Source organism: Crocodylus porosus, unplaced genomic scaffold (assembly GCF_001723895.1).
Source record: "Crocodylus porosus isolate Cpor-Errol unplaced genomic scaffold, CroPor_comp1, whole genome shotgun sequence".
Classification (NCBI taxonomy): Eukaryota; Metazoa; Chordata; order Crocodylia; family Crocodylidae; genus Crocodylus; species Crocodylus porosus.
Window position 1 is genome coordinate 54,354,851 of NW_017728886.1, and position 22,854 is coordinate 54,377,704.

The 22,854-nt window shown below is 39.5% G+C and overlaps 1 protein-coding gene across 2 annotated transcripts in view; it reads left to right on the forward strand.

The window, feature by feature from the left end:
- Positions 1-22,854, forward strand: part of HDAC9 (histone deacetylase 9) — a 411,737-nt gene that overhangs the window by 87,105 nt on the left and 301,778 nt on the right. For both annotated transcript variants that reach the window (XM_019534292.1, XM_019534285.1), the window contains 5 exons: positions 7-138; positions 5,881-5,996; positions 14,394-14,516; positions 18,801-19,011; positions 19,291-19,508. In XM_019534292.1, coding sequence (XP_019389837.1) covers positions 7-138; positions 5,881-5,996; positions 14,394-14,516; positions 18,801-19,011; positions 19,291-19,508 — 800 coding nt within the window. The remainder of the gene's footprint in view (positions 1-6; positions 139-5,880; positions 5,997-14,393; positions 14,517-18,800; positions 19,012-19,290; positions 19,509-22,854) is intronic.

Consider the following 22,854-nt stretch of genomic DNA (forward strand, 5'->3'; position numbering starts at 1 on the left):
TCCCAGCCTCAGAGCCCAACTTGAAGGTGCGTTCCAGATTAAAACAGAAGGTGACAGAAAGGAGAAGTAGCCCCTTACTGAGGAGGAAGGATGGAAATGTTGTCAGCTCATTCAAGAAGAGACTGTTTGAGGTGACAGGTAAATAAAGATTAAAGTGATTCTGTCTTAACTGCTGCCGCCAGCAGGCAGAAGTCTCAAAAAGTAGTTTACTGGAAACATAACTGAGCATCAAACACAAGCTGGGAAGGAATTTCTCTGTCAAAATTAAAACTATATTAAAGGCGTAAGAACTCACAAGATTCTGTTCTTTATTCTCTTATTAAAAGGACACTGTCAACCTGAGACTCATACTTCCATTTGAACATTTTTCATTGAAATAGTAAGTACAAAAGCAAGCTGTTCATAGGGTTGTGGAACAGAAAGAGATCAAAAGGGGAAAATATATTTTCTTTCCTAGTCTTCCTTTTGGATGTCCAACATCAGTTTGTTTATAGCCAAATTTGACCAGTTCATTGCTAGCCCTCAGATTAGTCTCATTTACCTCTCTGCGGAGAATGTCCATGCTCTTCACATAGGCTCTACAACAGCATGGGCCATGCAGTATGTTAAACTTAGTATACATTAAATGCACTTAAAACACAAGTGACCCTGCATTCAAGCAGTAAAAAAGATACTAAGTGTGCTCATATTATGTAAAGCTATGACTTTTTTTTGCACAAGGAATATCTCCAGATCATAATAGATAACAGGTGTCCCTATCGGCAGACTGCTCCGCAGAGATAATACAAACAGCTTGTGGTCCTCACCCAGCTGTGACATCAACCAGGGACCTCTCTACTTTACCAGGCCTCTAGATGGGATGAGGAAAGCCAGACGTGTCAGGAAGAATGATCCTGGACCTTTCACTTGACAGGTTCCTCCAGGATAAAGTTGAAAGCCAGGTGCCCGCAGTCCCAGCACCGCACAGCAGCTAGGACCAAAAATCAGTGAGCTATGCATGTTAATTTCTAGTATACATTACCATTCAACTGCTCAGAATGTATCCTAATTTCAAGAATGCATGCATTTAGCATGTAGTCATTGTCATAAAGGGCCCTTTGTTTTCTAGTAGCAGCAAAATTAAAATAAAAACCAAAAAGGAAATGCTATTCATAAAGGATGAGGAAGAAGGGATAAGCTCAAGCCTTATCCAAAAGACAAGACAAATTGAAAAGGCAAGAAAAGACTCATACTGTTTAAATACTTGATACTTTAAGATTGATCATCAGAAAAACAGAATTAAAATAGGTACTTTTAACAAGAATTTCAATCCCTGAAGTTGAATAGGAAATGGACGGATGAATGAATGAATAGCACTTGTCGTATTGCAAGCTAAGTAGGGACTGTTAAATTCAACTTAATGTCTTCAGGGAAAAGCAAAGACATTTAGGAATGTGGGGTATGAACAGCATACGGATTCTGAGAAACCTGAGCCCTAATTTAACAAGTCTGCAGACAGCTTTGAAGCCCATTATGGCCCTGATCCAGGAAAGCACTTGAGCACATGCTTAAATCCGATTGATTTCAATGAGTTTTAATACTGCTGAATACTGTTCTGAATAAGAATGCTCTCCAGAACTAAATCGGGCACAGGCTAGAATATTAATTGCAACAGTGCTTTTTCCTGAGCTCTTCCCGCCAACAGGATCAGAGTTAACATCTAATCAATGCCTAGCTAAGAGATGCAGAAGTAATGGCATCATGTTGCTGACTATGCAAAACACATATGTTAGCTATAGTATCAGATGAAAAGTTTCTTTAAATGTTTGGGAAAACTTCATGTTTTGGAAAAGCCAAAGCAATTATATTTATACACGGCTTCTAATACCGTAAACAATTCCATGGACAAGTATTTGGATGTTATGTAAGCAGATGCTACCATAGTGCAACAATATTTGAAGGTGCTTTCAGGCACTAATTGAAACTGCACCAGTATCCCCACTTTATCTGTAAAGTCACATGCTTTCATGAAGACACAGTCATTAGTATATACACACATGTGCATGCATACATTCAATCAATCAATCAATCATTAAGGGCACTAAAAGAGGTGACGTTTTGTCACAGGATCTGCCACTGAAAGCACTCTACAGCCGCACCCTGGCAGAAGTGCACAGCTGCAGAGCACTTTAAAAAGTGTCTGATCACACAACAAATGAACCTTAATTACTTGAGGGCTCAAATGAAGGTGCTTCAAAGTGGAGTGCCTTCATTAACTTGAGTCATCCCATGGTGAGAGCACGGCTCAGCTGAAGCAGCTCCTAGACCCACCCCAGTGCTGTCTTCAGGATCGGAGCGAGGGAGGGAGTTCTGACTGGGGTTTGCCCAGCCTGTGCAAGAGGGTGGTGTGTGTGTGGGCTGGGGGCAGGGGCTCCAATCCACCAGATCCCCCCCCCACACACTCCAGTGCAGGCTGGGCAAACCCCAGAACAGATCTCTCTCTCCTGCTGACTCCCCCACCCATGCTGAGACAGCATTGGAGCTGGGAGAGGGGAGAGTGGAGCTAGGAAAAGAGGTTGCAGAGGCACAGCCTCTCTCACTGGATTGGCTTCAAAGTGGAACTCAATCTTCCATCCTCCCAATCCAACTGCAAATGTCTGTTGGGTCAAGAGAGTTGGTCTAACTCATGGCACTTTTTGTGAAGTGCCATGAGTTAGACTAGAGAGCTGCATGTCTGTCAGTGCCCTAAGTGAAGAGGGAGACTATGTTGCAGTCTGAAGTAGCCATTTCTACAGTCCAGTCACAAACACTCAGTGCTAGTGGTATAGACATTCCAGAGGCATTGGCAGTTGAAAAATGCAGGATGTATTCAGCACCTTAGAAGCAGCTTTTTGTAATAGAAAGGAGGTAGAAGAGTAGCAGCAGTTAAAAGCACTGGACTTCAGTTGACTGGCAGCTGCTGCTGAAGAGTGAGTGGTCTTGAGTGAGACCTGAAGTGTAGGAATTGCAAATAGCGTCAAGACTTTGAAGAAGGATAATACCTCTGAATACTATTCCACTGAAGACAATGAAATTTTACCTATTAGCCTCCCAGGTATCCTGGAAAACTAGGAGATATACTGTGAGAAAAGGCTTTCCCTGTAATTTCCAATTATCCTATAGCACTATTTTTTCTTTGTCATAACAACTAAGTTTCTGTTACGGTGAGCAGGCTAGAAAATGTAACCTGGTCCTTTTAGAACACATTTCTCTGTGTTGGATTTTTTGTCTTGAACTGGGAGATTATGAGGAATTTAAAGCCCTGTGTGCATGGCTTGGACTCAGGGCAAAAGATGAGAACTGCTTGTCTTGCTTCTCTGCCCATTTAGAAAAATCTTCACCTGATTTCAAAGGAATATATTTCTCTGCTGCACAGATCTCAGGTATGAAGTCTGATGTCTTTGAAAGAAACTATTTGAATTCAGGGTAACCAAGAGCCCTTTTGAAATCATATGGTTGACCACTCCTCCTGATAACTTTGTTTGAAAATGTCAGCCTTACTTGTTTTTGATCTAAGAGCTCACCAAGTTATTCTATGACATACAAAGCTGTTTAAATATTTAGTGATGTATTTTCAGTCATAGCAGAGAAGACTGTTGTTAATTAGAAGGAATTTTTAGCAGTTAGGGAAAAAAATTCCTACTGGGTGGGGGTGAGATTAAAAAAAAAAAAACAACCCACAAAGTGAAAGCTTTGGAGTTAATTAAAATTGTTTTGAATTACTTTCTAGGCATGTGAACATAGTGAATGAGAGGGCAGTTATCCTTGGATAGCAATCATGCATATGATAATAATACCTAAAGTGGTAATATGCTTGGCATTGTTGAGCCATTTTTTTTTACATGTTTTACTGAAGAATTTTTACTAAACTTTTTGTATTGAATTATACCCTCTACAAGCATATGATACCCAGTCATCTTGAATGCACAGGTGTAGAATGCTTTTGGCGCTTGTTCCATTGACTCAATAGAAAAAAAAATGATTCCAAGCCATTTATCTATACAGCCAACCTGGTACTGCTCAGTGCTCATCCTGTAGACATAGCACACAAAGTACAGTATTAACACATTCTGTTCAGTGTCCCATATATGTAGTTTTCAGGGCAGTTCTCTGCCCATGTGTCTTCAGGATTATGATCCAAGTAAAGAATATTTCCCTTTTTTTTAAATTGTGGAACAGCTACAGTGTTTTCCATTTAAAAAATCTGCTATTAGGCTCAGATATGTTCAATTACTTCACTGCTAGTGATGTAAATGCCACTGTTCAATTTGTTGGGGATCTACCAGTTGCTATTTATTGCCTATTTCTTCACCGACACTCCTAATGTCAAAATCTTCATCTCCTATTGATTTCTAGGATGGCCCATTCCTTTCTGTGATGTGTACACTCACAAGTGAGATGCAAAATAAAGTACTAATTACTTTAACAGGATAGCTTTACCATTTGCCATAGTTAAAGTAGAAGTAGGAAAGGAAAGGAAACTTGTATTCTGTTGCTGTCTCTGACACTGGCTTACTAACAGTGATTCCTTACACCAGAAAATAGTTTCCCTGGGTTCATTGGTTTGTTTGCTTTTTTTTACTGATTGTCATTGGTGTGATTTGTTTCACCATGTTTTGTACATTTTGTCCAGTGATTTAAAAGTACAGGTGATCAGACTTTTCCTGCCAAAGCTTTTCTTTTGAAAGAAATAAAAAATAATAACATTTCCAGAAATGGGGAAAAGAGAGTTATCATTTTGGAGGTTTGCATTTTTTGTATGAAAAGCTGAAAATTGTCTTTGCAAAAACATTTCTTGCCCAGATGTACATTATTAGGGTATTGACTCATGACAGTGACTTGCAGAAATGTATTCTAGCTGGAACTGAAACACCAGAGAGTCTTAAAAGCCAGTAGTATAACTCCCATTATCTCAATGACAGTAAGAGTGGGGAGTAAATTGCAAGTGGGTACAGAACGTAGAGAATATAAAGTTGGCGATATCTAAAAATGTCCAATTTGGCTAGCGGCTATTGATTGCTGGCTAACTGAAATTATTCAAATTTCCTGATACACAGTTTGTATAAAAAGATATTATGTAAATAAAGATTTTTATATCTCCACATAATAGCAATATTAATTACTTCTTGTTATCTTTTTCCTTGTTCAGTACACAAAACTCTTATTTTAGTCAACATAGACTTAAAGAAGTTAGATTGACAAAGACCTAATAAGTCGTCTCACTACCCTTCATCTTGACCAAAGCTCCTGGGTACTTTGAACCAGGACAGACTAAAACAGAGTCCTCAAAATGCTGTTTTAAGATTTTGCTTGCTCTAAGTATTTCCTCATACTCTGCTGACAGAGGTATATTGTAAATGGCGTATTGTTTTTTATTGGTTGCACATATAAAGGTTAGTTCACAACAGAATACTTTGCAGCCCTTTCCAAATAGCAAAGGAATGGCAGTAGGCCTCATGAATTGATGACATGTTATCTTGACCTTTGCAAGTCTACTATCTCTGTCATTTTGATCTCTCTCAGAGGCAGGAGACTATGCAATAAAAAGCGCTTCCTTTTCTTTTTACTCATTAGCAGGTCTGTTTGCTTGCCACTGAGTAATGTGCCATCTTTGCAGAAAAGTCAAGTAATAAGTTCACCCTTTGTGCACCAGAGGTGTCAAGAGGGAAAAGAACAAGAATATCTGTCTGTTTTAAGAGGCTAAAAAACTGTCCTGCCTTAAAAATGAATTGAATGCTCCATTCAATATAGGTTCAGGATTCTTCATATATATGCTGAAGGAAGCATACAATGTTCATCATAAGCACAGCTGGACATATCTAATTTAACCCTGGTTGCATATCTGCTTCATCTGTTTTTCAGAGTCCTCAGTCAGTAGTGGTTCTCCAGGATCAGGTCCAAGCTCACCAAGCAATGGCCCTACTGGAAGTGTAATGGAAAATGAAACATCAGTTTTGCCACCTAATTCTCAAGCTGAGGTAAAAATAATACTCTTGATCCTATTAAGCTAAGTACAGACAGTCAAAAAGCCTGAGGCTAAATTAATTCAATCTTTGCAGGTTACTCTAAACTGCATAGATTGAACCAATAAACGCATGAATAGACATTCTCTTTTGATTTTGGATATGCAGCCACATGCCTGCAGTGGCTAAGACCAGAAGCCAGGGGGCACTAGAGCATGTCTTCCTGCATAACTGGAGCAGACAACTTAGGCTAAAGCCCACCCTGTGAAGTGTAAAGCATGCTGGGGGACCATGAGTTAACCTGAAACTGGAGGGGATCTGGGACAGAAGTTCAGTAAACTGATTTAACCTACATCCACCCAAGTTTATCTTGAACTGGTTTTAGCCATTTTGGCTAGGAACAGACATTACACATAAGCTGAAACTGGTTTAAGTGATCAGAAACTGATTTAAACTTGTAACAGGACAGCTGTTCAGTGCATATAAACGAGTTTCAAAATGACTGAAACCAGTATGAGAGAAACCTGGTTGAAAGTAGTATCAGATTTACCTGATTGAGCTCAAACTGGTTTATGCAACTTCTGTCCCAGACCCCTTCCTGGTTTGAGTTCAAACCAGAGTCCCCCAGCATCCCGGCATGCTCTCTGGGCTGCTCTCTGCTCCAGCAGAGCAGGGCTGGCCCTGCCCCTCTGCTCCCTAGCCAGAGCGGGGACAGGCAGGGGTGGGGCCTGTAGGGGTCTTATCCTGCAGCTCTCCTGGTTCAGGGAGCAAGCGGCAGTAGTCAGGCAGGGAGACACTGCTGCGGTTCCCTGAGGGTAGAGAGGGTGGAGGTGGAAATAACCCCCCTCCCTGCCCCCTCTGCCTCAGAGGGCCATACCAGCCAGTGTCTGGCTGCATCCCTGCCTCTGCAGCAGCAAGGGAGCGCCCAGGAGACCCAGCTCAGGTCCATGGGACAGGGAGTGGGGAATTAAACCTGGCCACGCACCCCTCTCTCCCCTGCACCTCCCCAGCTTCTCTGCAACCAAGGGCATGTTCTAGCGTCACCCCAGCTCTTGACCCTGAGTGGTTGCAGACATGTGCCTGCTTTTCCTCTGTCCAGAGGTAATGTCTGTTCAGTTCCAAACTGGTTCAGTCTAGGCAGGTTAGAGTAACCTGCAAATATTCAATCAATTCAGGCTCCAGCTTTTTAAACGTCTGTCCCTAGCCTTTGAATGTGATTTATGTGTACTGAACTTCTGTTGTGTTACAGCTTTGAACTGGTTTCTGATCACTTATACTGTTTTTTGTGTAACTTCTGTCCCTAGCCTTGTTGGCCAGGTAATTGCTTAATCTAAGAAGGAATTTAAGGGCTCTGTCTGGAAGTCACATTATGAACACGCAAAATAGGGGCTTATTTGAGATTGCAGAGATTAGATGGTGGCAAGATGCACAGTGACACATCTCTTCTGATATACCACAAGGAACATTGGCATCATAAACAATGAAATTCTGTGAAACTTTTAATATCTCTAAATGTTAGTGTAGTAACACAATAATGATGTGTAACTTTGCAGAGTCTCTTTGCAGAGTCTGTTGTTTTTTAATTCTATTTGGAGCAAGTGATATTTCAGCAAATATTTTGTGCTTCCAAAGACGTGTATATATAGTTCTAGATTCATTAGTCTTAGAGCTTTATTAGTCTTAGAGCTTGCCTACAGGTGGACTTATTCTGGAATAAACGTGTCCACTGTGGATTTAACCAGGAATAATAACTCTTGTATAAAAGGAGTTGCCTATCTTGAGTATTAACTCACTCCTTCAGTATTCTGTTCCAGCCCAAAGCAGAGGAATTGAGGGAGGTAGAATCCCTTAAAGTATCAGGAAACTGATGGCCAAATATACCTGGAATAGAGCCAGGACATAGACGATCTCTCTGTTACCCATTGGAAAAGATCTCAGGTGATGGCAGAGGTGAAGCAATAGTGTCTTTGTCAAGGCCAGGGAAAAAGGTGTTGCAGCATAAGGGACGTAAGACACCAAGTGCCTGGATAAGAGTTTTGGGTGCATGAACGGAGAGAGAAGGTCAGATCTTGGAGATGTTATGCAGAAGTCATTGGAAACCCTGAGACAACCTAGATGTGAGGACCTAAGCGAAGTGAAGTCCATGCAAAAGATGATGTCAATGTTATGGGACTGACAGGCAGAATGATTTTGCTCAGTGATCTAGGAAAGAAAGTTATACGAGAGGACATGTGAAATGAAGATTAAAAAATCTGTTTTAGTTATGTTGAGGTTGAGATAATGACTAGTTACCACAATCAATGTCAGAAATACAAGCCAAGTTTTGGACAGAAGACAGGTGAAAGGAAACTAAATGGAAAGAGAGACACAGCCACAACTTTTGTCAGAAGGGTGAAACACTGTTATTTAGTCCCATTGATATCTTAGGGACTACTCATGCATTAATAACTGTGAGCAAATATGACAGAATCTGTAAATTAAACTGTAACAACAAGAGTAAGTTATCAGACTTAATGGATAGGGTGTGTGTATGCACATACATACACAGTACACAAATGCGTATATACATACATATACATTCCCCCAAACATATGTATGTATACCCCCCATATATACATACATACATAGGTATACCCCCCCGTCCACCGCGTGTGTGTGTTTTCCTAACATAACTGCATTTAGCATTATCACTGAATGTCTCACCTGCCGTCCACCCATTGATCGATCCTTTAAATCCACTTCAAATATTCTCAGTTGCAGAAGGACATCAAGAAGCTGCTTGTGCCTTTGCTAAACTTTCCAAAGAAATTTCTTTCTCCCCAGATATTGAAGTTTTGTCCGAAGATCACAGTGGCCCAAGATCCAAATAGACAATATTGACTCAAGATTAAAGTATTAAAGTCCAGTGTCCAGTATCTTCTTGTGCATTTGACTAAGGAGCCAGTCCTTAAAGCTATAAGGAAGAGGAAATTCTTACCTTCTTCATGGGCCAGCCAGCATATGCTGCTACCCCTGGAAAGTCCTGAAGCACCTGACAGAAATGTCTTGACGAGGTCTAGGGTTTTGGTTAATTAAGGCCTCAAATAGTGGATGGAAGAGAGAGAGAGAGAGAGAGAGATACTATATGTAATAAAAAGGTTCCCAATGCATTGCACACCTAAAAGCTCACACATACAGATTTTTGAAAAACTTAATTTACAATGAGGAGAGCCATAACTTGCACTGAATATTGAACTAAATCAGTTACTAGTCATTATTAAACATAGAGGAGCTCTGTTCTCTCAGACTTCCTGTGACCCTTTTGTGTGCCTCAGTTTTCCTATCCCTACCATTGCTAATGTATAATGAGGCTTCATTCACTCTTTTTCAAGTAATTTGGGGTCCTTGGATGGCAAGCACTATAGAGGTACTAATGATGTGTTATCCTCTCTCATACAGTCTACATGCTTTCTATTTTACAGTATCAACATAAACAAAGTGGGCATGTAATTTAATGCTGTTAAATGAAGAGAGAGAGTATCAGTGCCCATAATTATAATTACTTTTAAGTTTTGATGGCCTATCTTGCTGCTGTTTGTTATTTTATACTGTTGGCTGATTAGAAAAATAGCATAAGGAAATGTGATTTAACAGAGTTTGAGCTAATGGAGCTATTTCTCCAGGTCAGTGGCAGGACATTCACCTCCAAAAAAACTGCAATGGCTAGTTCAACCTCAAGCCCTGACTTTTCCCCATAATGAATTAATTGTGTGTGTGAACTATGATCCAAGGGGCAGGTGGCTGACCTCTGCACACTGATTAGTAGCCTCTCTGTGGCCCAGAACCCAAAAAAAAAAGGTTGCATTGATGGCTAACATGTGGTCTTGGCTCATGGTCCTGCGTATGGGATTGCAAGGAAATTCTGACTGTGCAGAGAAAGCTACAACAAAGTTAAAATCAGATCACAGGTTTGTCAAGATAGTAGAATTAAATGGGGATATTTTCATCTCATTAAATATGTATAGGAACAGAATGTTATAAAATGAAGACATAAATGCCGAATTACACAGGAAATCGTATCAAATTAGTCACTGTCTTGGCTTGAACATATCAGTTACCAGTATTAAAAATCAAAAGGGAATGATAATGCTTTTAGATGATTTTTGCAGTGCTTGGTTCTTTGAATATTTTAGTTCATGGACACTTGTTTCCCATCTTTAACCCACCACATAAGCAAATAGTCTGTTGTGTTCATGGCAACTCTAGGAAGACTGTAGCTGCTAGAGAAGTGGAACTGTATTCAGCATAGTAATGGAGCACTGCATTGCACATCATCTTCCCTTGCTATTCCTGGCATTGTTGGTATTAGTCTCTTACTATCATGAGCACTGAAATGAGCCCAAAAAGCTATTTTAAAAGTTGAGCTGGATGTGCTGGAGCCAGTCACTCTGCTCATTGGCAGAAGACTTGGAAGCTGAAACCACTGGCTTCCATTTCTGGCTCCAGTCAGAGACTTCTTTACCTCTCTGGTTACTTGCTTGTTAAGGCTGTGGTCCTGCGGGCTCAAACATTTTTCCATAGATCTCAACATCAGTACATTTTGATTTCAGTAGGATTTTATTTGATTCTTTAATAGTAACCAAACAACTGAATGCTTCTTCCCTAGTTGTGCATTAGATGCTAGCTCTCAAATGCCATTTATCTAATCAATTTTTGTCAGATACATAAAGTACAGAAGTTTCTAATAATAGGTTGAGTATTCTAAAATCATCTGAAATGTCACTTGTTTTGCCGTAATCCTGCATGACTCATGCTGCTGTTGTTTCATAATTGTTGTTGTGACATTTGCAGTAAGTGTTGTGTTCCCTTGTGAGTGGGTGTATAGCTGTGGTTTTTATGGCAGCAAATACAGCACTTTTTTCTGGGGCAAAAACAGGTTGTTGTGATAAAAGAGCCATTTACCAGTAAAAACATGAGGCAGTACTGGAAACGTCCACACTCCATGGCACAGACAGAATTATGGAATTATCAGTAATTGTACTTTGATTTAAAAAAAAAAGAGAAAAAATATTTTCTGCCTTCATCATTTAAATAGCAACTTCTTAAGTGACTTGCATGTGGAGTGGGGAGTCTGGTAACTGTTCATTTTAGGTTTTGGAGGCCACTGTAAATAAGAACATTTGTAGATAATCCCTTGCTATCTCAGTTCCTCTAGTGGGGCTTTCAGTGTCTGCTCTGTTAAAAGACTTTCTCTGATGATGTGAAACTTAAATGTTAACTCTGGATTTTAATTGTACCTTATAAATAAAAGTTGTTTTTATTGGACCCAGTTGTCTTTGGTAGTATCAAAGTTTACTGCAGCCTGTTACAGCGTACCATACACTTTTGAATGACATGCTCTGCATAAGCTAAATACTGCTTGCAGGGGCAATGCGTTGTGTGGGACAGCTTGCTTTGGTGATATATAGTTCAACCTTGTATGATTATTTCTGTGTACATGTGAGACCTCTTGAAGCCAATAGAAATATTCCATTAGGTGTCAGTGAGGTTTATTTAGGTCATGCACGTACAGAATCTATTTACATTTGTTATACAGCATTTTTGGACAGTGACATTTTTTTAAATGATAGATGCGAACCTTCTGATTATATAAAGGGACATAGACAAACACAAAACTTTCTCTAAAGCAGCTCCTACTCTTATTATGTTTATAATCCTCAGCTTAATGGAGGTGTCTTTGTAAGACTTCTATGGTAAAATTAATAAGTTTCTAGCTGGTATATCGTGACAGTGCAATCCCTCCCAAACACAAAAGAAATTATTTTCATTTTTAAATCTCAAAAAAAAAAAGGAAAATGGTACTTTGAAGTAAGAACCTAAGTCATTATGGATTTTCAAGGCCTTGGCAATCTTGGACTGATTTCACAACTTGGTAGGTTTCAAGTCCTCAGGAAACATTCCCTTTTCCTCCACTAATGTGTGCGTGTGAACACCTCTGCATGTGTGTGCTTATTCCTTTTTTTCAACATGTCCTGTACGAGGTAAAAATAGGCAGTAAGACCACACATAAGTATATCTAATTACTATTCTTCCATTTTAAGAATTAAGCTAGCCAGATTCCCAGGGTTATTTCTTTGAAAGGCACAGAAAGTAGGGAACTCCAGCACACCACATGGATGCTTCTGGACACATACTGTTTAGCTCAGTGTATTGGCAGTAGTGGAACAGGATAAGTTACTCTGGAGAATAGTTGCCCGAATACATAGATAGCTCTAACCAGGTAGGTCCCTGAGTCCATGTAGAGTTCATTTCTGGACAGGGATCTTAACGTGGGGTTAATATAACAACTATCAGCTGCTTCTTTTAGAAGAACAACTGCTTAGGAGATCTGCTGCCTTTGTATTTGGGTATACATGCATTTAGTAATAAATTGCTATTTTTAATATAACTGTCATGTTTCATGTGTTGAACGGAACTGATTTGGGCTAGATCCAGTGTTAACAGTCATGCATGGCCTAGTTCATAAGGGAATGTGTTTTACTTTATCCTTTTGTTCTTGTTTCCTAATGCAGACCTTCACAGTGAAGCATCATAAAACCAAAAAGGAAATACTCATTTTTTTAAAATGTAGCACTGTTTACCTGTTGTAGCCAATGCAGGTTGGTGATGGTTGAGGATTACAGTTTTATAGCATCACATTTGTTAAGATCTTTGTAGCATTTCACAATAATACCTCGTATTCTAGCCATGCATTGTTTTAATAATATACAGAATGACATGTTTTTAGAGCAGTGTCATGTTTCTGAAAAATTAACGTATTTTACAAATAAAGCAGTCCCTTTACTTGTATTTCAGTAGCGCCCGTATCACTTCTGTAACTGTCTTTTTGACATTCCCAAGTCACCAAGAAAAAATTACACGTATAGACTTCTACCGTTGTCGTCTCAGTGGATACATCTTATCTCCAAACAAACTGTATGTGAAAGGTTATGTTTTGAAATAACATCCTGTATTTTTGTGCTAAACCACTTTTCAGTGACAATCTGAAGTCACATTGTATTAGCACAAGGCATTTTCCAAAGTTAATTGATATCCCAGGTTTGTCCAGGGGAAAATCTACAGCTCCCCACAACATGCTTGACAAGTTATTATATTTACTTTAGTCAAAGCCCGAGTGTGCAGTATCCCTCTTGGAGGTGGTCTATTATTGGAGTCCCATATGCTTTTTGTTTGGGAAGAAAGCAGTCACTGTGTCATACTGTTACACAGGGTATTCTTTTTCAGGGATGTTGTTCCCTTGGGGACCATATCATGCCAGAGTTCCTAAGTCTAATAAGACCTTTGTAGCTTTTATTGTGTAAAAGTTCTGTAAGGAAAGCAAGAGTTAAACAGAAAATGTAATTCAAGCAACTCTACTAGACCACATGTTGAAAAACATGACTGTTAAAGCACAAAGACAGAAGCTTCAAAAAGAGTCCTCTGCAAATAAGCATGTGACTGTGTACCTTTTTAGACTTCTTTCCAGTGAATGTAAAGTGGGTGCCTCTGGGCAAACATTTTAGAAAGCCTGTTTCTACTACAGGGTGATTACAAATATTGCATCAGAAATGTGATGTCCACTTAGCAAACAGCTGTATCACATTGCTGCAAGATGCTGAAATTAGGAGGGAGTAAAGCAGATTAAGCACCTTGAAAAAGTGGGGCTTAGCACCGGATAATGTGGGACATATTTTTATTGTTAGTAAAGATTTTAAAATGGTGGTTTACCATTATTTGACAAACTCCGGCATTTTTTCCTAAATTAATTTTACTCAAACCTTTCCCATCTATACTAGTAAATGGTATAGCCCAGAAGAATCCCCTTTCAGTTAGTGGCTCAAGATTATGGTACATAGAATGAACAGTGTTGAATTACAGAAAGTTCTTCTCTTTTAATGTAAATAGCTTGTATTAGTGGTACCCTGTAACTCTAGCGTCCCCAAATGTTGTTCAATGGCATTGGCTGTGTATTCAATATGAACTGCAGGATTTATCTTGGAAAACAATAAATATTCACCTCCTATTTTATATGAAAGTATACAATTAGGACATATAAATCAATCAATAAATAAATGCTTACTCAGGCAAAATTATGATTAACCCTTAGGAAAATTATGATTGAGCCTTAGGAATGAATGTATTATTGGCTGGAGAACAGATACTGAAGAGTAAATTGCTCAAGATGTCAAGCAGGTTTGTATCACTATGCATCTGAAGACAAAAGTCTCAGATTTGTATCGGGGATATAGCAGTAGGTCCCAAGGATGATGTAGCTTTCTCCAATATTTGATGCCTCAGTGGATGTCAAAATAATGTAGCTTTCTTTGTAGCAGGGCAATAGAAAGAGGTAATATGGGCATGGAAGTTATGTGTATATTATTTTTCTTGTTCCAGCCTCTAGTTTCACAACAACACATTCTGATTGGTGAGGAATCAATGAATCTGTTGAGCCTGTACACATCCCCATCTCTGCCCAACATTACCTTGGGACTTCCAGCAGTACAATCCCATATCAGTGTAAGTGACTACTTTAAAAGGGTATTCTTATTATATTTTAAGGGTTTCTCATTGAGGTCAACCATGCTTGTCCCTGCTTTCTTAATCACCACAACTTCTTGTTTCCTTCTTATAATACAGGCATGCTTTGATCTTTTCACTTCTCAGAAAGTGTATCCCCTATCTTGCCTTCATTTTTATTGCATGTATCTGACAGTAATAGCTGTACTTAACAATAAGTATAGAAATGCAAAATATAACGCTCAGACAATTATGTGCCAAATGTAATTTTTGAACTACAAATACAAGTGTCCGAAACCAGAGCTGTGGTGTGGTATGCGAGTGGGTCATATAATTTGACCTTTTAAACTACTCCTTTACCAAGTAATCATTCCATGTTTGAAAAAATATTTTCAAAAGTACTGTGTTAAAATCAGCAATTTCCAGAATGAGTATTAATCTCTCTTTTGGTGTCCCTATCAGTAGATTTAAGGCTCTGGTGTTCAACCCCTGGCCCACAGGCCAGATCCAGCCTGTGGAGTCATATCACCCATCCTGCAGGGCTCCCCCATCACCAAATTTCCAAGCCTGCCATGGCTGGAGCAACCCAATACAGACCATGCAAAAAGACTGGGTCCTGGCTATGCTAGCCCTGTGATGCTGGATCACGCCCTGGATAGGCCAGCCTTGCACAGAGAGATTGGGTCCCAACCCAGTCCATTTCCATGCAGAGGGATGGGGTCCTAGCCATGCCAGTACCCCATTGAGGCATTGGATTAGGCTCCAGCTGCAACCACCCTGGATCAGGCCCTAGCTGGGCCATTCCCCTGTGCTGAATTCAGCCCAGGGACTGGACCTGGTGTGAGGGTGGACCTGATACTGTTCTTCCAGCTTGCGGAGCCAAAATGTTGGGCACCACTGATTTAAGGTATATGCCATCAGTCATTGCAGATATAAATGTGATATGTGTAAATATAATTGATAGACCAAAGAACATTTAGTAATTTAATAATTGTTGGCCTTTGCTCAGGTTGCAGCAATTGAATTTGTTTGTAGCAAACTGTTTGATTACATTTTATAAATGTATGGATTCACTATGATTGATAATCCACATTAGCTGTGAAAGATCATAAGTCACAGTACTGTGGCAGGGGAATTCTAGTCCTTTGAAGTAAATGTGAGTTTCTCCATTGACTTCAGTGGGGCTAAGATTTTACCCCAGTGCTTCCTAGTTTATTTTGCCTAGAAATAAAGGTTTGCATTAAGCTTTATAAGGACTCCATAGAGTATTGCAATGTTATAGAAATGTCAGCAACTTTAGATGTAATAAAATAATATGAATTATAAATTTGTTAGGAAATATAAACATTCTAGGTGTTATAAATAAGTATTACTTTACAGTATATGTTTCATTTTAAGTATGTACTTTATTATGGAATGCTATAAGGTGGTACTTAATTTCAATGCTAAATCTCATTCAAGTTTTCATGTCATTTCTAGTCTTTTTTACTATAATATAATGTGCTTTCTAGAGAAATATTGCTGTTATCCAGGTCACTTTTGAATGGGAAAGTACATAATATTTTTAAAAATCTAACACCAGAAGAACAAGAACATTTTGTAAGCGCTAAGTACATTCTCTACAAACTTTACACCTGATATATATAACCAAATTGTTATATGTGAAGAAGGCTGCAAATAGACACTGCCTGTGTGCCACTATGATTTTTTTTTATAGCGGCACACAACCCAAGTTAGCAGATCTCCAGATCTCTTGGTAAACCCCAAATGTCCAAAAATTGGGGTGTGTGAATTGTTAGTAATATTTTGTGCCTCCTTTTTGTGGCAGATGTCTGTTCATTTATGATGCAAGAGCATGGGCAGGCTGGAGCTGCCTGTGCTCTCCAGCTGCCAGAGCAGGTGTTCAGAGGCCTGATGCCGCAGTGCAATAGCCCCAGGTACCTGGTCACAACATGGGGTCTGAACATGTGGAGCAGGGCCCATGGGTTTCCCTTCTCCATGCATGCATCCGTGCACCACGGAAATTCCCAAGGCTTGTGTTTGAAGGATGGAGCATGGAAACCCAAGGGTTTCCCCATTCTGCACCTGCAGATGCATACCCTTGTCAGTGCCCAGCAACCAGGAGCACTGTCCTGCAGAATCGGGTCTCTGAAATCTCAAGACCACCTGGCTGCATGTCTGTAGGTTTGGGGTTTCCCTCTCCACATAAGCAAATATATGCCCTGGACCAGGACGTGGAACTCGGGGTCTTTGTCCCGTACCTCAGGAGCAGGCCCCAGGTGATGCCTATCTCTGCCCATGTATCACATCAGCTATGCCAGGACATATCCCAGCATAGCTAATCCTGCCACAGAGAAAATATCCAATTTCAGCCTCAGAGTTAAACATGTTGCAAGTAATACTAAATAATATACCACCTATGAGCAGTTTTTCCTTTCAAAGTGACTTATCTAACTGACAGCAAGATATAAGTAATGTCTAAGTATCTTTAAAAATTAAAAGAAATAAGAATACCTTTTAATTACAAATCATGTCCCATATAATCTTCAACTGTGGTGAGTTATTGCCAAATGCTGTTTTTGGTATCTGAACAAGTCCAGTGTGTAATTTTTGCAAGATAACATTTATAGCAGTTGCTAGAATAAGCCAATGAAATTTTATTTTAATTGGTATTTGTTTTTCATGGGAGAAGGGCAGTAGCAGGGAGTGAAGGAAGGTTATGCACATGAAGTTTTAATGAAAACCAGGTAGAGCTTGCCTCTTTAAAACATCTGGAATTCAGATCATTAAAAGATAGGGCTCTTTTTTTTTTTTTGCCATGACAGAACCTGAATGGTAACCAGGCACAACTTGGAAGTCTGAATAAAATATTTATTACTGAGCGGCAAGGATTTTCATGGGTGATATCTTTTATTGCATCAACTGCATGGTTGGCATAAACTGAGACAAGCTTTCAAATGCAGTCTAAGGAGAAAGCAGGCACAGGGGAATAAATATTAAAACCAATTACTTCACTGTACCTGTTTTCCCTCACACCTGAAGAAGAATGCATTGCATTTGGAAACTTGCCTAAGTCTATTCCCAGCAATGCAGCTGGTCCGATACAAGATATCGCCCACAAAAATCCTTGCCTCTTACATATTTCCTGAACTGGAAACGTCACTCTAACATTACCACATTTATTGCTGCTATTGCTTGTATTATTACTCTAATCAACACGTAAAATATACTTTATATTTTCAGTAAAACTTTTAGCTTGAACACAGACAACTAAGGCAGATCTTCATTTCTAATGGGCCATAATTTTCAAAATTGGATATGTAAAATCAGGCCTTTGGGTGGTTAAGTCAGGGGCCTTTAAAGTAGCAAATGCCTACCATCTCCCATTTATGTGCGATTTGGCTTTATAAATCTATCCTAATGATATACAGTGCACAATTGCACTGTCCCATGAGCAGCCCTGGAAGGGATTTATTCCAAAGGAACCACTGGACACCAACTTTTTCCCAAGCATGGTTAACTTCTCACCTCATTCAGTGTTGACTCAGTTTTCTGATTGGTGTGCTGCATGCAGGGCCTATTACGTGGGGGTCAGGAGGGCCATTTGGCCCGGGCCTCTCATTCACGGGCCCGTTTACCGGGCCCATTTACCAGGTCACACTGCCTGTGGTGCACTATGAATTAATATTTTTTTTATATACCAGGAGCCTCAAAAAATGGAAGTGGCCCGGGCCTCTCTCGACCTCTGAGAGGGCCTGGCTGCATGAGGGATGGTTGTATGGAAAACCAAGAATCATCTGCTCCATAGGAAGGTTTTGGAACCCCACTTCTCCTGCCACCCCCCAGCCCTCCCTGCTGGAAATGTGAGCCTATGTGGGATACAAAGGAGCCTGGAAGAAGTCTTATTCAGATACGCAGTACTTTAAGAGCACATTGAAATCTTGCCTCTTGTGAGACGCAAGGATTTTAATGGGTGACATCTTTCATTGAACCAACTTTGTGGCTGGGAATATCACTCAAACAGTAACACTTGTGAATAACCTTTGTATTGCAGGTTCCCTGTTTATCACTATCTCTTCTGTACTTTCCTCAAGTAGTTCCATTGTTTAGTTGTCCTACCTGTTTAAGATTAAGAGATGATTTTTTTCTCTGTTTTCAGCCCACAGGCACAGGGTAAGATAGAGATTTCCATCCTTGTCAATTGCAGGTCTGTCTAATTATGTAGTAATCTGATTGTCTAAGACAGTGAAGAGCAGTAACTATGTCTGTTGTTTCTTGGCACAGGCTTCATCTTCACTCAAAGAAAAACAGAAGTGTGAGACACAGACACTCAGGCAGGGAGTGACTCTGCCTGCACAGTACGGAGGAAGCATCCCTTCATCTTCAGCTCATCCTCACGTTGCTCTAGAGGGAAAGCCTAACAGCAGCCACCAGGCTCTCCTGCAACATTTGTTATTGAAAGAACAAATGAGACAACAGAAGCTTCTTGTGACTGGTAATTATCAAGATTTCAATGTGCTTCAATCTTCCCCTCCAGCTTCCAAATGTAACTTAGTGTAACTTGAAAACCCAAATTATTCTTTTAGTGCTGTTGAACTTCTTATTATGGCAGGACATGTGATAGGACTTCAGTGTTATTTATGCTACTGTGATGTTCTGTAGTACATCAGGTATTCTGAGCCCCTGCCTGCCTTTTTCCTGAAGCATTTCTCCTCTGTTTTGAGCTTCCTGAATCTTAGCGGTCCTCACATTTGAGTGAAATGTTGTTTTGCAGGAGGGGTTCCTCTCCATCCACAGTCTCCTTTAGCAACAAAGGAGAGAGCCTCACCTGGTACAAGGGCTGCCCACAAGTTGCCTCGTCATAGACCGCTGAATCGAACCCAGTCAGCTCCTCTGCCTCAAAGTACATTGGCCCAGCTGGTCATTCAGCAGCAGCACCAGCAGTTTTTGGAGAAGCAAAAACAGTACCAGCAGCAGATCCACATGAATAAAGTGAGTTCCCAAACAAATGCCTTCCTAATAAAGGTAAAACATCAGAAGCAAAGATAGTTGCAGTATTCATGAATGCGATACCTGAACAAATGGGCATCCCCTCCTGCACACATAGAATACCCACGGAGTGCCCATGTGAATTAGTATAAACTTCTAATTTTTTATCTTTCCTGAAGATTGTCCAAAGTTGATTCCATGGACAGGTAATGCAGTTAAATGTAACAGCAGTCACGTGCTTTTGCAGTTTTAAATTATCATTTTGAATTAGTTGCCTACTGAATAAATAAGCAATTCCTTATAGAGTGTTGAAATTGTAGCTGATTTACTGGCATTTCATTTTCTGTATCCTGTGTCAGTTGTCATTTCCAGTGTTGGTTCTGTGTAGCTTCATATTTTAAGCTTACTCGCTATTTGAAGATGAGCAATACATTCAGAGTTTTTCAGAACCAATCTCCTAATTTAATTTATTTGAAATTCCTGTACTGAAATCCCATATAAAATTGATTAGTAACATGAAAGCAAATTTTCTGTGTGTCAAGGTAAAAATTAATACCAAAGGCATAAGTTACAAAAGAAATAGCTATTGCCATGAGTGGAGGGGTTTTCAACCTTTTTAGATCTTTGTACCCCACCATTGGCCAGATGGGAAGCAGTATACCCCCAGCTGCCGACTGGGGGGGTGGAGGGATGGCACATGGCCAGATGTGGAGCGGCAGCAGCCACCACGTGTGAGCTTCCTCTGCATCCAACCGGGTGGGCAGTGCTGGGCAGGATGTTGCATGGCAGTGTTCCATCCCCGTCTGCCCATGTATATCCCCTAGAGCCGTCTGGGGTACACCTGGGGGTAGGTGTACCCCCAGTTGACAACTCCTACACTAGTGAATCCAAAGCCCAGGTCTGCTTTCTTGTGTAGAATAATATCTTAGCCTGTGAGAAACCAGCAAGTCTCCCACTATAAATAAAGGGCTATAGAATCTGACTGTATTTATAATCAGAAAGTATAATTTTACAAAAACAGTATCCAGAACTTCCACAAGATGTAGGTTGTAGCCATGAAGGTTGCTGGTCTGCATACTTTAATACTGAGCCTTGTGGGTACTGGAATAATCTGATCCCTGAGGACTAATGAAGAATTTTCTCCTGCATTTTTCAGAACACATCCCTTCGAACTTACTGATAGTACCAAATTCATTTTTAAGTTGGAGTGAAATAGATGTTTGTAACACTTTGTTGGATACCTCTGACATGTGAATCATTGCATCTTTCTTTTTTGTGTCTTGTTTGAGGATTATTTGACAGACAAACCTGTGAGCCAGTCATGTGGAAGGGGGGAAAAAGATGAAAAGCAGGCATGTAACTCTTGTATATCAGAGAATGCCTCAATCCACCTCACTGGTGAACTTCTCGAATGGGGTACTGATTTCTTGGAATCTGCTGAAAATTCCCAACAAAATTAGAAACAAACATGAAGTTTAATTACATAGTTTTTACAGTGGTTTGGTTATTAAATCTTGTCTTAATTAGGAAAAATGAAGACCAGAAAACTTCAAAGTTCAGAACTGATCCTTGCATGTTAACCCCTCTCAGCTTGGGTGTTTTGATTACTCAAGTAGGACTCCAGTTGGCTTTTCTTTGAGTATGCATTCCATATGTTTAATCAGGATGGCATATGTATATCTTGTAGCCTCAAGGTTTTGAAATTATTTCACCTGCCCTCAATTGTCTGAAGAAAAGAGAAATTTTTATTAGTGTTAAGGATGGAGTTTTTGTGTGATTACAAGTTATTCACTGCAGACAGCAATCAGCTACTGTTCATGCATTCTTCACAAGGCAAGAAATCAAAACTATAGGTTTATGACAGATAAACGTGATTTATTCATATATCAGGCTAAAGCATTTAGCATTCATGGTATGCACTGTAAGTGCTCACATCCTGAATACCATAATTAAAGCCAAATTAGTTAAACAATTGATTAATTAGAATGGAATGACTCAAATTGCTAGTCTTTAACTTTTGCCTAGGAATACATTGCAGCTCATGTGAACTGGACTGCGTAAGGTACCACAAAGGCTGCAACTGATCTGTAATAGTGGTAATTTCAGTGTGAACCTTTGATAAAATGCTGTTAAAAATAATTTGGGGGAGTACTTCTCTTTTGAGACATACCTTAATTAGTCAGTTAATTAGATGTTTCAGAATAAATGACTGATACAATATCTTTGCTCCAGTTTATCATGTGTAAAGGGTCACATGTGGTCAGTGAGGTCAGTCAGCAGCTTTTTACCACAGATTTATATTGGATACAACATAACAAAATTAACCAACTTCAGTGGCCTGCTATCACTTGAAAATCTTTTTTAGGCATGGTTTTTGTTGGTTGAATAGCCGTGAGATATTGACCATGATTTCTGGGTCAGCATTCTTGGAGCAATACATCTGGTCAAGTACATATAGCAGACCTTAGTTAGTCTTCGCAAGTCTACAAAAAAAGTAATGATGGTACATATATTTAGAGTTGGTCACTTTGTTGGGGGGGAAGAAAATTTGTTAGAGTAGCAAATATGAGAATATAGATGAGATTAGAAGCAAGCCTGATTTGGTAAGTATTGATTACCAGTATTGTTTTTTAAATGTTGTCACCAAAAAAAAAAAAATTAAAAAATCCAGGGTGCTGAAGATGATTGCTTTCCTCCTTATTGATTCAATCTCCTACTCAAATAATGAATTGGACTGCAGTCACTCTTCCTTCTTTTTTTTTACATTTGCAAAGGCAATAAATATCCTTATTTTTCAAGTGAAATACAAAGGGATACAAAACTGAGTTTAATAGTTCTTTAAGCAAGTTGGTGATCTGGATTATGTAGTAACAAAGCAACTTCTTCTCATGATTTGAGATGCATATACAAACAGGGCCCAAGTTTACACATGAATCCAGTGCTTTTTTCAGCATTTCTGTGGAAGGGATGTAAACAGAAGTGTTCTAAAATCTGTAATTTTGGCTTCCATGGATCTTGGTGTTGAAAATGTGCTTTATCTATTAAGAAGCACCCAAGGACTTTTAACTGGGAAAGCCAAGAAAGACATTTTAAGAATGTAAGACCCAAATTGAAAATGGTCACTTGGTTACGATAAAAACGGTCACAAGGACAAGCCAATATTCCCTTTTTCTATAACTTCTTTATCTACTCTTCTGAACATTTCTGAAAATGTTTTCTTCTTTTTTTTTTTTCTAATTGTGGGAACATTAAATCATTGTTTTTACTTGCTTAAGCTAAAACCTTTTATTTGACATTTCAGGTGGGTATATGTTTTCATGGGAGGGTATAGGACACCTTGAAAATTATA